The sequence below is a fragment of the Hyperolius riggenbachi genome, chromosome 10, assembly GCF_040937935.1.
Source record: "Hyperolius riggenbachi isolate aHypRig1 chromosome 10, aHypRig1.pri, whole genome shotgun sequence".
Taxonomy (NCBI): Eukaryota; Metazoa; Chordata; class Amphibia; order Anura; family Hyperoliidae; genus Hyperolius; species Hyperolius riggenbachi.
Window position 1 is genome coordinate 221,485,616 of NC_090655.1, and position 21,827 is coordinate 221,507,442.

The window sequence follows — 21,827 nt, forward strand, 5'->3', positions numbered from 1 at the left end:
TGCCAACAGGGTTATATACACTTATATTGCCTGTACACTGATCCTATGTTGGCCCCTATGTTGGCACGCTCTGAAGAAGCCCCAAGGGAGGGGTGAAATGCATTAGCGATGGCCGCTGCTGGTGTGCGTCCTGGATGATCTGAATGTTTGGGCAGTTCCCACGTGGCAATTATCCCCTGCTTACTACATCTTATGGCAGCAGAGCACAGTATACAGATAAGTGGAATAGGCAGTAGTCTGCATACTTATATGAAGTGCTGAGGGAAATACATATTGCATTGCAGCAACCTTCTATGTGAACTGTCTGGAAGGGGCATTACTGCTATCAGCTAACTGGATAAGGATTAGTGTGGCAAGGACTGATGATCACCCATACAGTTTGCAATCATGCTGTTTGGTACGTGGTGCAGCTGCCCTTAAGTGATTTTTTCATCTACCAAGTCGTATGCTGCCTTTTATCATTATTATGACAAGTAAACCTTATTGGGACATTGCCTCAGCATTACATTGCATATTTATGAGTGGGTGATGTGAGTGTGGTTTCTCTCTGGTAGATGTATTGGGGCCCCAATTGGATCTTGTCATTTTTAGATTTATGCAATTTATACCCTATATTTATTGGGGTTTTTTTTTGCTCAAATTTTCAAACAGTGAAGCATATTTTTGTGCAATAAATGGTTCTCTCTTATGAGTGCAGCTAAACTGGTGTTGGTGTTCTGTATTTTGGGTGATATATATATAGATAGATAGATAGATAGATAGATAGATAGATAGATATACAAACACACACACACACACACAACATATGACCCAGCAATATCACAACTGAATATCTGCAAAACATATATCTCCAGCTATATGCATAAGTTTATACAGACCTCAGATCAGACGCTAAGCCGGCTTTATATTATACTGCACAGTCAGATAATAAGTAACAGACCTCCGTACAGACGCGGCATAAGGCGTACGGCTCATACCATATAGGTCCCCAAGCCTCCGCCACTCTCACCTTTCCTGGCTCCTGCTTAGCGTCCCTCCCGCTCCGTTCGTGACACGAAATGCCGAACCATGCGGGCTTCTGGCGTCTCTTCCCCACGCCACCGGAAGTGACGCCGCGTAAGGGCGGAAGTACGTCACAAGGACGCCGCCATTGAGGGCAATCAGCCACCTTCCCTCCGGAGGCCTGCTAGACTTCCCACGTCACTTCCGGTGCGCCATTAGCCTCCGCTCTAGGGGAATCATGGACACCGCGCGTGTCCTCCGGATCCACCTGCAACTCGGGCAGCCAGGACAGCCACAGGAGAAGGTACACCTCGCTTCTCCTTACTAGACCCAAATACCTCTCTAGGTAGGTCCACCATTCGCCGCCAACCGGGTCCCAAACACACCTGGTCTGACGGACCGGCGAGCGACTAGAGCACTCCTTGTTCCTTGGAACAGGAAACGTCAACTGAGGATCAAGGGGTTGGACAAAGATTTATAGAGTACTCTATCTGGACGTTTCCTGTTCCTGGGAGGAGCCTGTCGTTCTCATGGTGGACCTGTCCTGGAGGTTAATGGAAAAAGAGGTAATTTTAGGCAGGGAAGTGACAGCTTCTGTCTTGTCAGTACCTTGTCGGAATATAGTGCACATCACTGATAAGAAAATTACAGTCATAAAAGTTTTCCTGGCAGAATACAACTTCTGAGGGAAGGGAGAGATAAAATACATGAACTATTGACCTTTTTCTAACTCTGGGACACTTATTAGGCTGCCACTGAGCAGAGGCAACTGAACATTCAATCTGGTTTGTAAATGTTTAAAAATAAAATAAAACCCTGGGATGCCTAAAAAAAACCAAAAAACTTTCACCTCGGATTCACTTTAAAAGTTCAAATTTGTGTGTTCCACAACCGTTAGAACAGTTAAAGTCATTTACGGTTTTAATATGAGAAAAAGAGGCGTGAACCATCTGACTGGCCATCCAATGAAAGATGACCAGCACCGGCTGTTTCTTAAGAAAGCAGGATTTTATTCACTCCAGACATCCGTGAATAAACATAGCTCCAGACATCCAGTCAGTTTCGAACGGAAACACCGTTCTTTGTCAAGTGAATAGCATGATGCTATTCACTTGACAAAGAACGGTGTTTCCGTTCGAAACGGCGTCCGTTGTGTGGGCGGACCTGGCTGCAGGGGGGACATCTCCTACTGCCATGTAGGACCCTTTCCCTCTGTATGCATCTAAGAGCTTACTATACTAGAGCTATAATTACATCTTGAATATCACTGGATGTCTGGAGCTATGTTTATTCACGGATGTCTGGAGTGAATAAAATCCTGCTTTCTTAAGAAACAGCCGGTGCTGGTCATCTTTCATTGGATTGCATCAAGTTGGTGTCAGCCGCACCGACTAGACCTTGCACGGCTTACGGGCGGTTTTGGTGTGCTGTCTGAGAAGACCATCTGACTGGCCAGATTTGTGCCCACCCCCCTCCTCCCCCCCCCTAGTTAGCTGGAACAGTGATGCCAGCCCACTTATAAAGCCGACCTTCCAATGCATGTCTGTCTGTACAAGTGCTTGCTAAAAACACAAACACATGGTGTTCTTTGCAGGGCTGTGGAGTCGGTACAAAAATCATCCAACTCCTCAAGTTAATGAAACCACCGACTCTGACTCCAGGTACCCAGAATTGCTCCAACTCCTCGATTCCCAAATCCACAGCCCTGGTTGTTTGCCAACGGATGGTGCCCGCCTCTTTTTCTCTTTATGGACATATTCACAACGTTTTCTTCACCAGAACAGCTGGACCAGCACTTTGTTAGAGGCAAGCAACACAGACGGACGATCCGACACTTAGTGAGGGTTATTCTATCTTTCTCACTTTTCATGCAGAGTGCTGCACTTTAGATTAATTTCTCCTTGACTGCATCATTTATTGCTAACCCTTACCCTAATGTATATCCTTTGCCATTTTCTTCCATCCCTTTTAAGGGAAAAGATAGGAAGGGGGCGCCGCTGAACTGAATTTCGCCTGATGGGTCCATCTGTAAGAAACACACACTGATCGAATACAAATACCTATATTTATATCAGAAAATGTGCATATCTAAGTCAATATCCTCCATACTGTTCCCACCTATAGATTAATAGAAGAAAGTCTCCACCCCCGAGGAGCCTAGTTTTAATAGCCTGCCACCCCTGTGCAACCTTTATTTAATTGAAACCTCTCATTTTTATTTTTTAAAGCATATAAGTGTGCATTGCTAATTAATGCAAATTTACTGAGTTAAGTGCGTTGTGTCCTATCCTTACTGAAGTCTGCAGACCTCACCCAACACCTAGGACAAGCTGAGATCTATGTGCGATATATTTAGCGTGGGGTATGCAAGCCTGGTATATAATAAGGTATATTTGAATCATTTTATTGTGGGTAGTGGGTGAGACCAGTCTGAGGGACGTTAATATTTATTCCCACATGTCGTTATCAGTATAATTTTGCTAGTTGTAGATGAGGGAGGATTGGGTTGTTCTAAAGAGTCATGTCATCTGCCATCTCATTGTTCCAAATATGTTTTTTACAGTCCTGTACACTGTATGTGTCAGCCTATGTAATGGCTATATTTTATCAGACACGGAGTTTGTTGCATTCTAAAAAAGTTACCACAATCTTTAAGGCTTCTTTCTCAAGAGCAGCTGAAGGCGGTGAATTCACCACCTGTCAGCTGCTCCCCTCCACCGGCTGGGCACTTAGTAGCGTTCATCAGAGGAGGTGGACAGGTGGACCCCCATGTTGTTGTATCTGAGCACAGTGGTTGCCATGCTCAGACACAACATGAAACTTTTTTGGCTGCCGGGTAATGCCACTGCATGTTAAACGTGGCACACGTGGTGTTATCACATGCTGCCATTCTGCTGCATGCAACCGCAGAAAAAGCGTTTGAAGCCGGCAGAGCTTCAGTTCAGCCTTCCATGGAAAAAGGAGGCTTAAATCTTAGCCGGTGGTAGCTCAACAAGAGAAGGTGTCTAACCAAGATATGAAATGGTGGAGTTGGCCAGTGTGGCAATACAACCTAAAGTCTGGCAGGGAAAGACCACCAAAATCATTCAGCCTCTGCAAGGTGAAAAACTGAGTCTTAGCCTGGATGCTTGCTTCCCTACAGGAAGAATATGGTACAATCTTAGACACATGTTGTAGATACAACATAGGACTATCATTTTCATAAGATTTCTTCTGCCTGGACTGAGAGTGGAAGCTTGCTCCAGGCTGAGAGCTCAGACTGGATGGAGGTCATCAGAGGGTGTAAGTTATTGGTTAAACCTGCAGATGACCCTGTATCAAGGCCAGTTCCCAGGTATTTACATTTCTGAGCTGTCAGTGTGGCCAAAAAGCTGAGTTGCTGCATTCAGGGGAATCAATACAGAGCTCTGCCAACTGGTTAGGAGCCTGAATGACAGCCACATTCCTCTGCTGAATCTGCTTCAAGCAGACAGTAAACAATGTAAGAAGACCAATAGGTAATCTTCATCATAGAGTCATTTTTCTAGTTATCGAGCCTATAGCTATACCTCCAATAACAGCAGAGGCTCTAATGTTTATAGTCAGGATTACCATGCCGAGCATGACAAGGCCAGGTGATGGGACTAATCAACACAGGAAAACATCAAATACTAGTTTGTTCATCATTTTTAAAAAAAGGAAGTTTTGTATGTGATCCCCAACTATTTTACAATGCTGAGGCCAAAACCAAATTTCACTTAAACAGGATATAAGAAAAGGCCACACCAGGGAATGAAAGGCCCAGGCCGTGTCTAGGGAAGCCATGGCCTAGCAGGAGTTTGATCTCGTTCACCAGCTGAAGGAGCTTCTGGGCTTATCTAATAATTGATTGAGGTCGATTTGATCTTATCCTCCTGGACTGCTCTAGGAATTACCCAATTCCCATTAAATCTGCAACCAAGACAAGTTTATTTGCATCTTATTGATCTTCTCTATTTACAAATATGTTCCCTTCGACAGAAAGTCACCAAAACACTGGATGAAGAGGTGCTTATCAACAGATTGCCCAGCAAGCTCATGGGGAACCAGAACTCCCAGAAGTTTATAAGAGGGCTAAAAAGGACCAAAAAGCCCTCTTACTAAAAACGCTATATAAAACAGAAATTTACCTTCTTAAAACAGAAGGTATTTGCGATTATTCAGGTTGGAGTGAGCATATGATCTGACACAGCATTGCATCCCAGCAGTTCTGGAGGTGTGGTAAGCTTTCAGAGACAAAAAGGGACAGTTTGCATATTCAGCAGTAATGCATTGTGGGAGACCTTATCAACCTTTGTGAATGAAGATCCAGCCTCAGGCTGTTTGAGCTTATCTGCCTCAGCCAATCAGGCATCAGCTACTGTTAGACGATTCTGCACTCTGAAACATAACCCAGTCCTTACCATTAATGATGCTGCCTGAAATTTGAGACTGTCAGGAGTCTTTTCAAGCCATCAACATGGTTGACATTTCTGTGTAAAATCTCATTACATTGTATTTAATTTCTGTTCCTCACCTGTGCTGATCTCTGGGGGAACGGCCTCCTCCTTACAGTCCTCATCACCCCTCACATTGTCCTCTTCATCACCACCTCGATTTGCCACCTAAATACAGATAATCCATAATTTGGTGGTTGTTTGCAATCACACAGCACCAATCAGCCGCAGTCACATGAAATATTTCCCATGCATCGAACTCCATAACCACAGACTTGTCTTATGTAGGAAATGTGGCTAATGATCACAGGTGAAACTTCCAGAAACAAATGGAAATTTATAGGCTAATAATGAATTTTGCTCAGTGTCCAAATGCAGGTGCAAATGGGGAAGGCAAATTAAAGGGAACCTGAGACGAAAGAAGTCTCAGGTTACATACTTACCGAGGGCTTTCTTAAGCCCCCTTGAGGCCACTTGGTCCCTCGCCATCTCCTCGGGTGGCTCCTGTCCCCCACAGTACAACCCGGTAGCCTGGCCGAGTCGTGCTTCGTCACACATGTGGCCCGGCTGCGTGCGCGCCTGTCGCTTGGAGGGCTCTGGCACTGTGCTGGCGCAGCGGCCGGGCATGTGCAATAAACACGACTTAGGCTACCGGGCTACGCAGCGCGGGACAGAAGCCACCCAGGATGACAGCGAAGGACCGAGCGCCTCAAGGGGGCTTAGGGAAGCCCCAGGTAAGTATGGTACCTGTTTTTGTTTCAGGTACACTTTAAAGAGACTCTGTAACAAAATTTTCATCCTTATTTCTTCTATCCTATAAGTTCCTATATCTGTTCTAATGTGGTCTGTCTAACTGCAGCCTTTCCTACTTGCACAGTGGCTGTATTATCTCTGTTATATGATCTAATCTTCTCTCCTCTGTCGGCTCTGTTGGGCTGAGGCACTCAGACTGGAATGCGCAGGGCTGCTTGTGATTGGCTAGAGCCTATACACACCCTCACCCTGTATGACTCACACACTCTGCTTAGGTGAGCCTATCACAAGCTGGTTAGTTTGCTTGTAAACACTGCCTAAAACTGGCATTTACAAGCCAGGTTTACAGTAGTGTTGTCCGGATCATGAACGATTCAGGTTTCTTTGATCCGAATCTATTTTATGAGTCGATCATCCGAATCATCAAAATGAACGATTCGGATCGCAAAAGGGGCGGGGCCAGGAGCGACACGCCCCCTCTCAGCGGGCAGCGGGGTCTTGGAAGCAGGGATCGCTCTGTTGGATGGGAGCCAGCCTTGCACAGGGACAGGTAGATGAGAGAGAGGGGACATGGGTGCCACCGCCAGATATGTGTAGAGCACACATACTGGCTATAACGTGCTGCTCATTACAGGCTGTCTGTTCCGTAGTTGTGCACAGTGATCACATTGGAAACTTTTGGCTCAGCTCAGCACAGCTCAGTAACTTTGCAGGCACTGTGATTGAAAGGCAATATGATCCTCCTGCACTCGGCACTAAACAGCTGCACTTCACTTCTGGGAATGGTTTCTTTCACTGTGCGACCTTTTCTTTCAAAGTGTACAGATGAACATATAGGTGAAATATATGTAAAGCATATGACTTCAGCATGTGGGTATTACGTGCAAACATTTCTGCTCTCTGCTCGTCCCTCCTCCCTTCTCTGTCCACTCCCTGCCCTCTGTCCATCTTCTCCCCTTCTCTGTGTGTCCACCCCCCTCCCCTTCTCCTGTCCACAGACCTGTCCTGCTGTTCATTTCACCCCCGAATGCTTCCGGTAGTAAAATGATCCGAGATTCGGATCAAAGATCCGGATCTCTTCAATGATCCGATTCGAATCATCCGGATCATTGAAAAGATCCGAACTTCCCATCTCTAGTTTACAGCAGAGAGTGGCAGAAACAGCACAGAGGGGCCCAGGAGAACATAATGAATAGAATGGTATGCTTTTGTTGTAAGAATTTTAGAGTACAGATTCTCTTTAAAGAAATTGCTTATGCATAACAGAGAAAGCCTGATGGATCTGTTTGGTTTACCCTGCTAGGAGGCAGGATGTTCCTCCCACGTTAGTCAGTTTGCACACTGTGTAATCAAATAGGAAGTGCTAAAGCTATAAGGGTCTATAAAAAGCTATGACACTTTTGATATTTAACACTACATACAATCATGGCCAAAAATATTGGCACCCTTACATTTATGTCATAAAATACACCACTTCTCCCACAAAAGTGTTGCAATTACAAATCCCTTGGAATGATCATATTTATTTCTTTTGTTAGCACTGAAAAAACACACACACAAAAATAATTCTAAAACATTCCACGTAAAACATCAAAAATGGCCTAGTAAAAATTACTGGCACCTTTATTTTGACCGATAACTGCGCCAGTAATTCTGTCCAGGCCATTTTTCAGGCCATGTCTCATCGGGCATTGGCTGATTGGTTGTAGTATTATTGATCTGAAGTCCACTAGATATCGCAATCGCTGAGCGCTTTTGGTAGTAATTTTAGCAGTGGTTTCTGGCACTTTTGAAGCGGTGGTTATTTTATTTTTCTGACCCGGGAGTCAAACTCATGACCTCATGCTTTACAGGCAGAAGTGGTACCTCAGGTAGTCAGGCCCATCTCAGCTGAAAAGCTTTACTCAGAAGCGGTGTTTATTTTTTCCTGATCTGGGAGTCAAATTTATGACCTCTTGCTTTACAGGCAGAGACAGTACCTCTGGCCCATTTCAGCTGACTAGCTTTAGTCAGAAGTGGTGTTTATTTTAATACTAGCAATTTTGTACAGCGATTGCAATTTCCTTTTTGTTTTTTTGGTTCTGGGTAGTAAAATTGCTGAAACAAATCACTTTCTGCAAGCGAGCGAAAAGCCACTTTGCAGCGAATCCATACTTTGTAATGGAGTGTAAATTGTTTCAAAATGCAGTAGGACCCGATTACACCAAATCACAGTCGTCCTGTGAAATCCCCTCAACTGATTCTAATTAGACTATCGCTTTTGGAATCACCGGCCAGCGCGGCTGAAACAGCACCTGTGGGTCCCACTTTGTGCAACAGAAGAACTAGTCTTTTTTTTTATCTATATAATGATTTTGATCCCCCTCCCAATTATAAGTAGGTTACCTGCTGAGGGAGAGTTTGACATTCGTCCTCAGAATCCGAGAAATAAACAGGGCTTGTACGTCTGTCTGCTGAATTTCTGCAATTTCTGTTATCAAATCCATCTGCAGGAAACCAAGACTAAACTTAATTCTTTCCTTCTGCATTCTTACTGAATCAGGGGGCAATAAACAATTGTATTACAGTTTCAAACTCGTTCTAAATATGCCACAAACTATTGAATTGACTGTGGACTTCAGAAGCCACCCACCTACACCCAGCAGGTCTACACTGAGTACCAGGCATTCAGTTCCCAGCCACTACCAATGATCTAAGATGGGGAGAACACCACCAAAACCCAGAAGGTGGCTCTGCAAAGGTTGTTCTTCCTGCTACAACTGAAAACATTGGGAATTCTGATACACCGGCAGTATTAAATCTATCCTCTGCTTCTCCATTATCAGCACTGCAGAAAGGATCACTGGGACACTCCTGCCGCCATTGGACCTCCTTCACACCTCTAGACTGAGGTCCAGAGTCAACAGGATAATGTGTGACCTTCTCCCTCCCTGGCAGGCGCTACTTAAGGGTTGGTTCACACTTGCTGCTTTTGCAGTGCTTTGCTGATCGCTAGCCATCAGCAAAGCGCTGCTGCTAATGTATGTATCCCTATGCATGCATTCTCAGTGCAGTGTTTGCGATCAATCTCAAATGCAGCGCATTGGTGATGATTGTGCTGTGATTCTTGTTCTATTGAACGGAAGTCACAAGCGCAAATCGCAAGCTTTTGCTCGCCGAAGCGCAGTCGCGGACACGATCGCGGTTCAATGTGAACTAGCTCTAAATCTCCTCCCGTCTGGCTGCCGCTAGAGAACCACCCCCACCAAAACCTCCAGGCACAGGAACACCTTCTTCCCCCATGCAGTCCTCTTCCTGAACTCAAGCTACCCCCTTCTGGTATCTTTTCCTATTAAAATGGTCTGAAACTCTGACATAACATTCAATAAAAATGTGTTTCCCTACTTTTTATTACTTATACAGTTATTATATTTGCTTTTGTGCATAAGTAATATTGTCTGTTTACGAATTACAAGTTTCCAAAGTGTCGTTTATCGTGCCCTAAAAGCTATCATTGCATTTTATTCAAACTGCTTTTTATTATATATTAACATCTTCTAATGAGCTATTCTGAACTGTCTGTGTGTCAGAAGCACAGAGAGCTTCACAGAGAGCTCGTTTTCAGTTGTTACACTGTTTACACACATTGTAACAACATTGGAATGTAAACAAAGATACTGTTATCTCCAGTTTGGATGCAGATTTGAAGCTGAATAGCAGGACAAAGTGCTTTGTTTAACCATTTCAGTGATGTCCTGCTAAAAAAAAATTCTGGGATAGTAGCTTTCAAGCTGTGAGGAATCTTTTACAGCAAAGTAGAAATGCTGGCTTAATTCAGACCACTTTAATGGAACTATACCTCCTCTGTAAAATTGCACTCTTGCTAAGCTGTGTTGTACCACAAATAATTATGGGTGCGACAACTGTCACACTTAAAGAATAAAGTTAATTCTGATATATTTACCCTCCATAAAAACACTCAAGCAAATGAAACAAGTTTGTAAATACAAGCTGTCAATGTTTGCCTTATTCCTGTTGTTCCCCCAAAAACTTACCAAAAGCTGTCTGAAAGTCATCCATGGCTTTCTCTAGCACCGGAGGTGATTTCTACACTGAAGTAACCTTTGCAGACAAAGAAAGACAGAAATAAAAGGTAAGGGCAACCCCATATCTACAAATACACTTACCATGATGGAACACGAGTGAAACACATGGACATTTCTGATAAAAAGTCAGAGGCGGGACAAGGTCCTCCAGCACCCAAGGCTGAGACACCAAAGTGCGCCTCTCCATCCCTCCCACCCCAGCCGTCACACACTGATTGCTATTAGACTAAGAGGTGCCACAGGGCCCACAACCTCCCCAACACCTTAATCTCTAGTTATCTGGCTTGCAGTCACTGCTATGTATCCCCTTTTCTTATTTCTTTCTGCTTCAAACACAATTAGGAATGACAGCTGAATGAATTGTGCGCCCCCTCCTACACTGCGCCCTGAGGCTGGAGCCTCTCCAGCCTATGCCTCGGCCCTGTAAAAAGTACTTGCTTAAAACTTGAGCTCTTTAATTTTGGCTTCCTATAGAAACCTACAAAAATGACAGCATCAGGGTAGCCAGATCATCCCTTTAAATACTGACACATCTAAGTTATGCAGGTTCTGGGGCAATTTTACACCTAATTCGCTTACTAACTACATCTACCTAGCCATAAATGCTGTTAGTTCCTATGTGGCAGTAAATAAAGGGATGAGTTGGCAACACTGCACAGGGAGCTCAAAAGAGGCAGTTTTATTCCAGTTTCACATCTTTAGACAATGGAAGAAGAAAAGGGATTGATGGGGCTTAAGGGGTTACATATCCAGTGTTAGGTACCCCAGGGGAACATAGGGAAGCATTACAACTGTGTGTATACCTCTCACCTGCCCACTTTGGACAAAGTACAGATTGTGCAGTGTGATGAGCTGTACCTGGGCTCCCAGTACTGGACGAACTACTACTCTCATCATCCCCATGGGGGCTGGAATTCCAGCAGCCCCTCCCCCACCCATTACATCGCATAATATAGATAATACATATGTATAGATAGAGCTCCGAGTCCGCTCACCCTCCTGTTCTCTGACCACTCTTCTGTCCCCAGCAAGTCAGCCAGGCGGCTGCATTATGACGTCAAATTTGCCCTCCTCCTCTCCCCGCCGCAGCATCTCGGGAAGGGTAGTCCGCCAGAGGCTGCAGTTCCCACAGATGACCGCCAGAGGGAGTACGGTTCCTCTTTACTTCGGCGTGCCCGAGAGCGCAGAGGGTGCTCGGAGAAAGTGGGAATCGTGTGCAGGTTGGTTTGCGCGCTCCCGACAACGACTAGTTCAGTAGTTCACTAGTTCTAGTAACGTGGGTACTAGGTCTGAGGGGGATTACGCTGTTACCTGTCCTGAACACTGAAATTTTAGATGTCATTGGATAGTAAAATTATATAAAGGACTTGAGGTCAGCAGCACTATCGCCTTGCTGGCTGCTCCAGGCTGACTGCATACCTCCCAACATTTTGAGATGAGAAAGAGGGACACTTAAGCCACGCCCCTGTCACACCCCTTATCACGCCCCCGTCACACCCCTAGTCACGCATACCATAAAGATTTCCTAAGAAAAATATGTGGTTTAATAATTCAAACCACACTGGTCCTTTCTATCCTGGTTCATTTTCCTTCATATTAACAATTTAAAATTAGTAATATATCAATTTAAAGTATCTCCACAGTATATGTAGCCAGGTGTATAGGTGTCCCCAGTAGATGTAGCCAGGTGTATAGGTCTCCCCAGTATATGCAGCCAGATGTATAGGTCTCCCCAGTATATATATAGCTAGGTGTATAGGTCTCCCCAGTATATGCAGCCAGGTGTATAGGTCTCCCCAGTATATGCAGCCAGATGTATAGGTCTCCCCAGTATATATAGCTAGGTGTATAGGTCTCCCCAGTATATGCAGCCAGATGTATAGGTCTCCCCAGTATATGTAGCTAGGTGTATAGGTCTCCCCAGTATATGCAGCCAGATGTATAGGTCTCCCCAGTATATGCAGCCAGGTGTATAGGTGCCCCCAGTATATGCAGCCAGGTGTATAGGTGCCCCCAGTATATGTAGCCAGCTGTATAGGTGTCCCCAGTATATGTAGCCAGCTGTATAGGTGTCCCCAGTATATGCAGCCAGGTGTATAGGTTCCCCCAGTATATGTAGCCAGGTGTATAGGTCTCCCCAGTATATGCAGCCAGGTGTATAGGTCTCCCCAGTATATGCAGCCAGATGTATAGGTCTCCCCAGTATATGCAGCCAGGTGTATAGGTGCCCCCAGTATATGCAGCCAGGTGTATAGGTGCCCCCAGTATATGTAGCCAGCTGTATAGGTGTCCCCAGTATATGTAGCCAGCTGTATAGGTGTCCCCAGTATATGTAGCCAGGTGTATAGGTGCCCCCAGTATATGTAGCCAGGTGTATAGGTGCCCCCAGTATATGCAGCCAGGTGTATAGGTGCCCCCAGTATATGCAGCCAGGTGTATAGGTGCCCCCAGTATTGTAGCCAGGTGTATAGGTGCCCCCAGTATATGCAGCCAGGTGTATAGGTGCCCCCAGTATATGTAGCCAGGTGTATTGGTGTCCCCAGTATAGCCAGGTGTATAGGTGCCCCCAGGAAGGGAGGCAGCCAGTGAAAGGGAGCTGGTGGCAAAGCGGCGGAGAAGGGGGGGAAGTCTCCCCCCCCCCCTTAACTCACCTTGGTGCTCCCTTTCCTGGCTCTCCCTTCCGGATCAATGTGTCCCCTCCGATGGCTCAGCGGCAGAGTGATAGCGGGCGGAGAGGACTTACCAATGTCCTTCCAGCCGGCAGAGGGAGCTGTGATCTGTGCACCGCTAGTCTGGTCTTGAGTAGACCAGACTTGCGGCGCACCGATCACAGCTCTCTCCGGCGGCTGCGTAACAGCGGTAAGTCCTCCCCGCCCGCTGTCAGCCGCTGCGCCATCAGAGGGGACACATTAATCCGGAAGGGAGAGCCAGGAAAGGGAGCACCAAGGTGAGGGAAGGGGGGGGGAGACTTCCCCCCTTCTCCGCCGCTATGCCACCAGCTCCCTTTCACTGGCTGCCTCCCTTCCTGCGCAAACAGTCCGCCCCTGCGTCTGACCCCCCAGCCAGCCGGGACACTGGGGGGTCATAGCGGGATAGCGGGAGAGCCCTCCCAAATCGTGCCAGTCCCGACAAAAACGGGACGGTTGGGGACTATGCTGACTGGTTGGAATTTTGTCCTGAGCACCATCTGCATTTAGCTCCCAGTCCCACGATTTTAATGGGTATCAAAAACATACTGGTAGGTTTATTTTCTCCCAAATGTAGAGGGTGAAAAAAAAGATTAAAAGTTATACTTACCTTACCTGTATAATCTGTAAGGTCTCCACTGCAAACACTGTGTGATCAGGATTAGGAACCCTTTGCACGCTCGCATGCAAATGCATTCATAGATTCACTCATCCAGGCACCACTGTTATCCCTACAGCTAAGTTAAAAGCCGGGGTCTTAGTTCACAAAGAAATGCATTCTCTTGCTTAGTCACTTACACTGCACAGAAGTACCCTGGTAAACATAGGTATTCTATCTCTGGCCCTGTAATATGCATGTTACAGACATGCAAATATGTATTGCATCAAACCCATTTAGGGATTAGGAGCACACATCCTGATGTCCTCTCCTGGGACAGATAGCGCATCTGCGTTTCTATGCGTTGCGTGGCTGATCCCATTCACTGAAAGTGAATAGGTCAGCCGCGCGTTTTGTTAAAAAATGCGTGCAGCATGCATTCCCAGTCTGCACTGGCCTGGAACGCATGCAGTGTGAACATCAGACAGTGCAGTCTATGGACTTTCAGATGTCATGCATGTCAGCCTCCTGCACACATTGCTGAAATCTGGACGGCAACGGCCATCGGCGTTAGGCTGTCCGGAAGGGGTTAAATGTATAACAATATAAGGCCAGGAACCCACTAGGAGTGCTTTTCTGAGCGCTTTGCCATTGGAAAACTCTTGCTAATGTAATGCTATAGGTGTGATTCCACTTGAGCGATGTGATTTTATAAAAATTGCCCATAGCATTGCATTAGCAAGAGCTTTTCCAATCACTAGCGCTTAGAAAAAGCTGCTAGTGGGTTTGAGTGGGAACATTTTAGAGCTAGTTCACACTACAAGAGCTTTTCTAAGCGCTTTGTGATTTTAATAATATTAAAAGCTCCTGCTAATGTTATCCTATGTGAGTGTTCTCACTGGAGCGATGTGATTTTTGTAAAAATTTCCCATATCATTGCATTAGCAAGAGCTTTTAAAATCTCTAGCGTTTAAAAAGCTCTTGTAGTGTGAATCAGCCCTTAGAGTGTAAGCTCTAAGACAGACCTGTCTCTAACCTCCCCTTTCTGGGCAAGCTAATTGAAAAAGCTGTATACCTCCAGCTAGAAGCCAGAATCCTACAAAATAACAGTTATGACCCATTCCAGTCTGGCTTCAGGAAACACCACAGCACTGAAACTGCCCTCATCCAAATATGCAACCACCTGCTCATGGCAAGAGACAGAGGAGAGTGCTCGATCCTCATACTGCTAGACCTTTCTGCAGCCTTTGATACAGTTGACCATGACATCTTGATAAACAGACTACAGGAATACTGCGGCATTGATGGCATAGTACTTCAGTGGTTCCAATCCTTCTTGAGTGGCAGAACCCACAAAGTGTCTATGGGGCCCTTCCTGTCCACCCCTGTAACACTTAAGTATGGGGTGCCCCAGGGCTCAATCCTCTCTCCCCTGCTTTTCACGATTTACATGCTACCGTTGGGAAAACTAATCCAAAAACATGGCCTGACATACCACTGCTACGCAGACGACACCCAACTATATCTTTCCTTCAAGCCTGGTGTGACAGACCCAACTCTAACTATAAACGCCTGCTTACGTGAACTACAGCAATGGATGAATGACAACTGGCTGAAACTAAATGCAGACAAAACTGAAGTCCTTCTGATTGGAGGGCAGAGCATGATAACAAAACAACTTAACTTGCAGCCTTCACCACTGGGAATAGGAGGCACGGATCTACGCAGCTCTGATCATGTGCGTAGCCTGGGAGTTCTAATTGATGGGGATTTAAACTTCAGAACTCAAATCTCTGCGGTGGTGAAATCATCCTATTTTCACCTGAAGAACATTGCAAAAATCAAGCACCTCATACCCCCAGAAGATCTGCCAACCTTAGTCCACGCCTTCATCACATCCCGACTGGACTACTGCAATGCTCTCTACACTGGCCTTCCAAAAAAGGTCTTGTACCGCCTACAGCTGATACAGAATACTGCTGCCAGACTGCTAACCAACCAACCCCGTCACTGCCACATAATGCCAGTCCTGCATTCCCTTCACTGGCTACCTATAGAATGGAGGGTCCTATTCAAGATCGGCCTACTGACATTTAAATCCCTGAATAATCTAGGCCCTGGATACTTGAAAGATATGTTACAGCTGCGTAGCAATCCCCGCATTCTCAGATCCACAGGTTGTAATAATCTAGTCATACCCAGAGTCCACTTGGAAACTTTTGGTCCCAGAGCCTTCTGTCATGCTGCCCCTATGTTTTGGAACTCCTTACCTCAACAGATCAGGACAGCCCCATCCCTGGATGTGTTTAAATCCAGACTGAAAACCCACCTGTTCAGTCTGGCATTTGCAGAAATATAACTTTTGTTGTGTGAATACTTCATCCTACTAACTACTGAATCTGAGAGAGCCTAAGCGCTTTGAGTCCTATGGGAGAAAAGCGCTATAGAAATGTTATTGTATTGTATTGTATTGGTGCCGAGACTAATCTACGTATAGCAATATTGGGTATGGCAAAACTATATACAGTAATTGTATTTTAATAATGTGACTTTGCTAAGTATGATAGAGTGTAAGCTCCTCTGGTGCAGCGACTGATGTAATTGGATCAGTTATCTGTAAAACCGTAAACGCTATTAAAATTGAGATTGAAAACGCGCACACTGATTACTTTAAAACATTGCTCAGAGTTTAAACAGGCTCAACCCCCAATCATGGGCCATGTGACCGACTCCAGGTACGCTGCGCTGCCCTGCCCACCGGATCCCAGAGACGATGCACCACACTCACTCACCGACTTCCGCTTCCACGTACTGGCCAGAACGCTTTTGTTTTTACACTATGGAGGATTTCTAGCTTATGTTTTGAGGTGATTTGCAGATCAGGATCCTAATAGAGCTGTGAAGAGGTTTGAAGACTGCGTGGCAGGCAGGGGGAGGTCTTGAATTGCCCCAGAGCCAATCTAATAGAGGGTCAATTCCTAATGGCGAGTGCCCCATCTTGTGGCTGCGGTGATGGCGATTCACTTATTGAGGCAAGCCTGAAGTCACGAAATGTTCCTGTATACCGATGAGATACTTTTAGATCAAATGGTCTGAACTCTTGCTTGATAGGACGTTACCCATGTGCAGTTTGGAGCTTACATTTATCACATTAAGATGAAGTGGTGCCCAAGGCAAGGCACTAGACTTTGCTTCCCCGTATGTGCGGGTATGAAAAAGTGGACCCGCGCAGGCCTCTACCTGCTGCTGCCTGGCTCAGAATCATCATGCTGTTCACTACAAGGCGTCAGGGCACAGACCAAGATCCCGTTTGTCCACCTGACTGCCTGCAAATGACTGGGAAAATGTGTGCAATTATAATTATTTCACAACCTACCTCCTTAGAAAGCAACCTGCTGCTCAGTTCAGCCTTTTTTTCTGAGAGAGGTAGGTGTGTGTGTGTGTGCGTGCGTGCGTGCGTGCGTGTTTTTTTACAAGGGACAGGCAGCAAACAGCTAGATTAAAAATAACAGTTCTCTAGTCCCCTTTCTTTGGTGGAGTCTGAAGAAGGTCTGTTAAAAGCTCAAAAGCTTACCGTATCTACTCGCATATAAGATGACCCGTGTATAAGCCGAGGTCAGGGCTGTGGAGTAGGAGCAATTTTGGGTGCATGGAGTCGGGAAAAAATGCACCGACTCCTAATGAATTTAAACTGTCATTAAAATAGAAAATATGATAAAATGTTTTATTTCTCAGATAATAGTCCTCATAAATAATTTATACATACAGTAATAGCTGTGCTTAGTCCACAAAAATGAAATTAACCAATCAAAATTAGTTACTTGTGCTGCTTCAATAAAGCAGTCCCCGTATTTTTAAAGTCAGATATACATATCTGATTGTGACTGTACAGTATATATGATGTGCACACAGGGATCTCACATATATACTAAATAACATCTATGCTGTAAGTATAAAGCCTGATGTGTAGCTGTGTCTCTAACAGAGATGGTCAATGAGATGGAAATAATTCTGCACCATCGCCCGGTGCATACCAAAACCCGCTAGCAGATCCGCAAAATGCTAGCAGATTTTGAAACACTTTTTGTCATTGTTCTGTAGCGTTTCACCTAGCATTTTGCAGTTTTGTGAAACATTTTTGGTGCAGTAGATTTCAGATATTGTTACAGAAAAACTGCTACTGAACAGCTTCTGTAACAAAAACGCCTGCAAAACCGCTCTGAACTGCCGTTTTTCAGAGCGGTTTGCGGTTTTCCTATACTTTACATTGGAGGCAGAAACGCCTCCGCAATCCAAAAAATGCCTCACCCCGGGAGTATGCGTTTCAGCAAAACGCCTCCCGCTCTGGTCTGAACCACCCCATTGAGATACACTGACCAAGCGGCTGCAAAAACGCCAAAAAGCCCACTCTGTGTACACCAGCCCTGATGCTGGTTTATGAAAATGTATGAACTCTCTTTGCTCATGAAATCAAATAATGTGATATGTTGTTAAACTTTGGTTTGGTGACTATGAATTAAAGGGTACCTGAGACGGATGAAAAGAAAAGTGTTATACATACCTGGGGCTTCCTCCAGCCCCCTTCAGGCTAATCAGTCCCTTGCTGTCCTCCTCCACCACCTGGATCTTCTGCTACGAGTCCCGGTAATTCAGCCAGTCAGCGCAGTCCGGCCACGTGCCACTCCTACAGCCAGGAGCATTCTGCACCTGCGCAATAGTGCTGCGCAGGTGTAGTACGCTCCCGGCGGCGGAGTGTGTGCATGCGCACTACGCCAGACTGGCTCAAGTACCTGGACTCATAGCAGAAGATCCAGGTGGCGGAGGACAGCGAGGGACTGATTAGCCTGAAAAGGGCTGGAGGAAGCCACAGGTATGTATAAAACTTTAATTTCATCTGTCTCAGGTTTACATTGTTACACAGTAGTACTATACTCTACATATGGACTTCCCATAGAGCTGCAGAGAATCCACTGAGAATGTTGTGCACATTGAACACAGAGGTGTTGTCTATCACCCATAAACCTGGTTCAGATTGTACATGAAGAATGTGTAATAGAGGAAGAATCTCCTTATTCCCCTGCAGAGTACCTGCACATCATTCTTACATGTACCCACAGTCACATTGCCTAGGGCCTGATAGATGTTCTTTGTTCCGGTCTGTACCTTTTACAAATACTCTTACCAAGGACTAGTTTTAGTCTATGACTAAAGGAAATAAATATAGTAGTCTCCATATCCTTCTCACTTCAGTTGTCTTTTAAAATTCCTAAGCGTTGGCAGTTAAGAGATGAATTTTATGTTACGTACTTTCAATCAACACGCTCTGCTCCCCAAGCCAGGGAACACAGGTAGTCTTGAGCAGCGCACTCTGCACACCATGTTGCAGAGGATGGGCCACGGATGGGCCACGGACCACGGATGGGCCACGGACACAGCAGGGAGGCAGCAGGCAAGAGCAGGATTACTAGTGCATGATCTTTACACTCAACCATCCGTTCTGCTCAACTAACTTGCATATAAGCCGAGGGGGGTACCTTTTCTGCACATTTTTTTGCTGAAAAATTAGGCTTATACAAAAATATATACAGTGCTCTGAATATCTTGACCTTAGTCAAATAAATAATAACAACCTGTTTCAGCACTTCCCATCCTCAGTAGGCAATTCCTTTGTACAGGGACTCTGCCTAGCATTTCTAACAATCTGAATCCACACTCTTAAACTACAATCAAAGTGATGTTTTATCATTGCAGCACAGCTGTTGCCTTATTTACATGTTCTTACCTCTTGTATGCTCCATGTGCAACGTGCCTGAGGCTGTTACATTAGCACAAAAAAAATGTAGCCTCCCTTCCAAAGGTGAAAATGTAGGCATTCTAATATCCCTATAGTCATTAATGTAAATATAATACCAGGGGTGCTGCTAAGGTTTTTGTGACTGCAAGCAACACATAATTTGTGCCCTCCTCCCAATCAGAGGTCCCTTCTTCCATAATAATAGGTAATCAGTATATATATTGCCAACCCCAGTATATGGAATCAAGTTGCCACCCCCAGGATAGGTTGCCAAGGTGCCATCCCAGTATATGTTGCCCCCAGTATACGGGATATGTATTTCCTACAGCATCCCCAACACTTACAGACCAACAGATCAGTGGCAACCAGAAGTAAGGAGAGCAGTGCGCAGTAACCATGCTGCATACTTCAAATGCAGGAAATGAGCAATGACCTCACTTCCGCAGCTACAATAGTCACTGCACCGCTCATCCCCTCTGTTCATATTGCTGCTGATCTGAGGTCTGTGTGTGACAGGGAGGCAGCGGTGGCCAACAAGCTACAGAAAGAGAGGCCCTGCTGTGGGTGAGGCCTTAAGCGGCCACTTGGCTCATCTAGGCCAAGCAGCACCCCTCTGTAATAAATGCATTTTGTGTAAGAAACCACAATGGCACTTTTCAGTATGTTGAAAATCACAGCAGCGCGTCTGCTGTTTCTTTAATTGTGGCCACCTGTTCGCAGACCTAGAATTTGCTGGGGAATTTTATTGTATATTATTTATTAGTCTGTTGTGGACCTGGGGAGGATGATGCAGTTGCTAATGTAATGAAAAGGAAGGGGGGGGGGGGGGGAGAGTCATCTGTTACAGATAATTTTAATATACTGATAGCTACTGTATGTTAGTCTATGAATCTGTTTTTGTGACCAGCCAGGTTTCCGCCCCCACCGCTGGTTAGACCAATGACGTGCACCCTAGTCGGGGTTTACAGTGCAGTGGGTGGCGGCATGGGCGGGCACTTGCACATTTAAGTCCTTAGCGTGCGGGCGTGTCCATAGCCCCTGATGAGTCATGCCCCTTGAGTGACGAAACGCGTTGGGCAGAGCCTTTGGACACGCACACTTTGCAGACATCATACCGGACGGAAGCTACCAGTGGGGAAGCCTGGAAGGCGTTATGCGGACATGTGAGATATGCCTATGATTATTTCTTATCTGGTACACAATTAATTTTATGGGGTTTTTGCCATATTAAAAGAAGATTTTATGCCATGAAAGGCAGATGTTTTTATGCTTTCTTATAGCCACGGCGCTGTAATATATTGATGTGCCTGAAATCAAGCAGACTTTTGGTGTGCAGGGAACTGTGGGGGGGAGGGGGGGGTAACCCCCCCCCATCCTGCATGTGGTGTTAGTTTCCCCTTTGCACAGTGTGTGTTGTTAACACAGGGTGTACCAGTGCTCGAGGATTACACGCTATATGTCTATCTCTCTGATCTCGGTCTGCGAACAGGTGGCCACAATTAAAGCAACACCAGACGAGCTGCTGTGATTTTCTACTTGCTGTGAGGAGAACTGACTGGTCCTGCTCTTTGGCAGTTAGCTGCATACTGGTTAACTCTATAGAAGGGGTGGTGATGAGCTCTGTATCAACCGTACTTGGAATATACTTTTCAGTATGTGACAAAACCTCACTTGTGTAGGCAGGGTAGCTCTCCCCCTCGTCACTCTTTCTTTTCCATCTGAAACGTTTTTAATGATCTAGTTTGCTAGAGCCCTCTCACAGTGCATGTTGTGTTTCTCTTACCATAGAGTACACAGATTGGCATTTGCAGCACATGGGCCCTTTCACACAAGTGCACTGTGGTGCTGTGATCTACACGGTAATTCTGCCGTACACATTTTACTAGACCATAGAAAATATTACCATTCCTTTAAATAAATGGCACACCTCAGTTCCAGACCCGAAAGCGGACACTTTTATCTGTTGTATTGAATGCATACGTCACTGTAACACATATCTGTGAACAGGGCCGGATTTAGGTGTAGGCCATGGCCTAGGGCACCACAGGAGCAGGGGCACCAAAGCAGCATACTAAACTGGTGCAGCATTTGCAAGCTTGCAAATGCTGCAATGCAGGGTGATCAGGTGAGTGCCTAATCTCCCTGCTGCCAGTCACCTGTGCAGTGGCCAACTTGCTCTCTGAGCATGTTCGTGTTTTGACGTGTGACTACGGCCTTGGGCAGCATTGGAGACAGGGGAAGAGGAAGCTTCTGCACTGGAGACAAGCAGAGAAGTGAGTGACACTGATGGCTGCTGCGGTGTGGAGGCAAGCTGTACTGAAAGTGGGGGAGTGAGAAAGGGAGGGATTAAGGGAGTCATCTGGCTACCTATACTGGAGGAGGAGGGGAAGGTGTCATCAGGCTACCTATACTGGAGGGAAAGAGGGGAGGGGTCATCGGGCTACCTATACTGGA

At 45.7% G+C, this 21,827-nt stretch overlaps 1 protein-coding gene across 4 annotated transcripts in view; it reads right to left on the reverse strand.

Annotated features, from left to right (window-relative positions):
- LOC137534557 (gastrula zinc finger protein XlCGF57.1-like) overlaps nucleotides 1–11,363 on the reverse strand; it is a 28,482-nt gene extending 17,119 nt beyond the window's left edge. The window contains exons 1-5 of one of the 4 annotated variants that reach the window (XM_068256104.1): nucleotides 11,290–11,363; nucleotides 10,244–10,310; nucleotides 8,595–8,695; nucleotides 5,537–5,624; nucleotides 2,934–3,028 (exon numbers count right to left, since the gene is read on the reverse strand). In XM_068256104.1, coding sequence (XP_068112205.1) covers nucleotides 2,934–3,028; nucleotides 5,537–5,624; nucleotides 8,595–8,695; nucleotides 10,244–10,268 — 309 coding nt within the window. In that variant the 5' untranslated portion in view covers nucleotides 10,269–10,310; nucleotides 11,290–11,363. Of the gene's footprint in view, nucleotides 1–2,933; nucleotides 3,029–5,536; nucleotides 5,625–8,594; nucleotides 8,696–10,243; nucleotides 10,311–11,289 lie in introns of those variants that run through there. The other 3 variants (XM_068256105.1, XM_068256107.1, XM_068256106.1) reach the window with 3 other exon arrangements.
- Nucleotides 11,364–21,827: the final 10,464 nt, after the last annotated feature.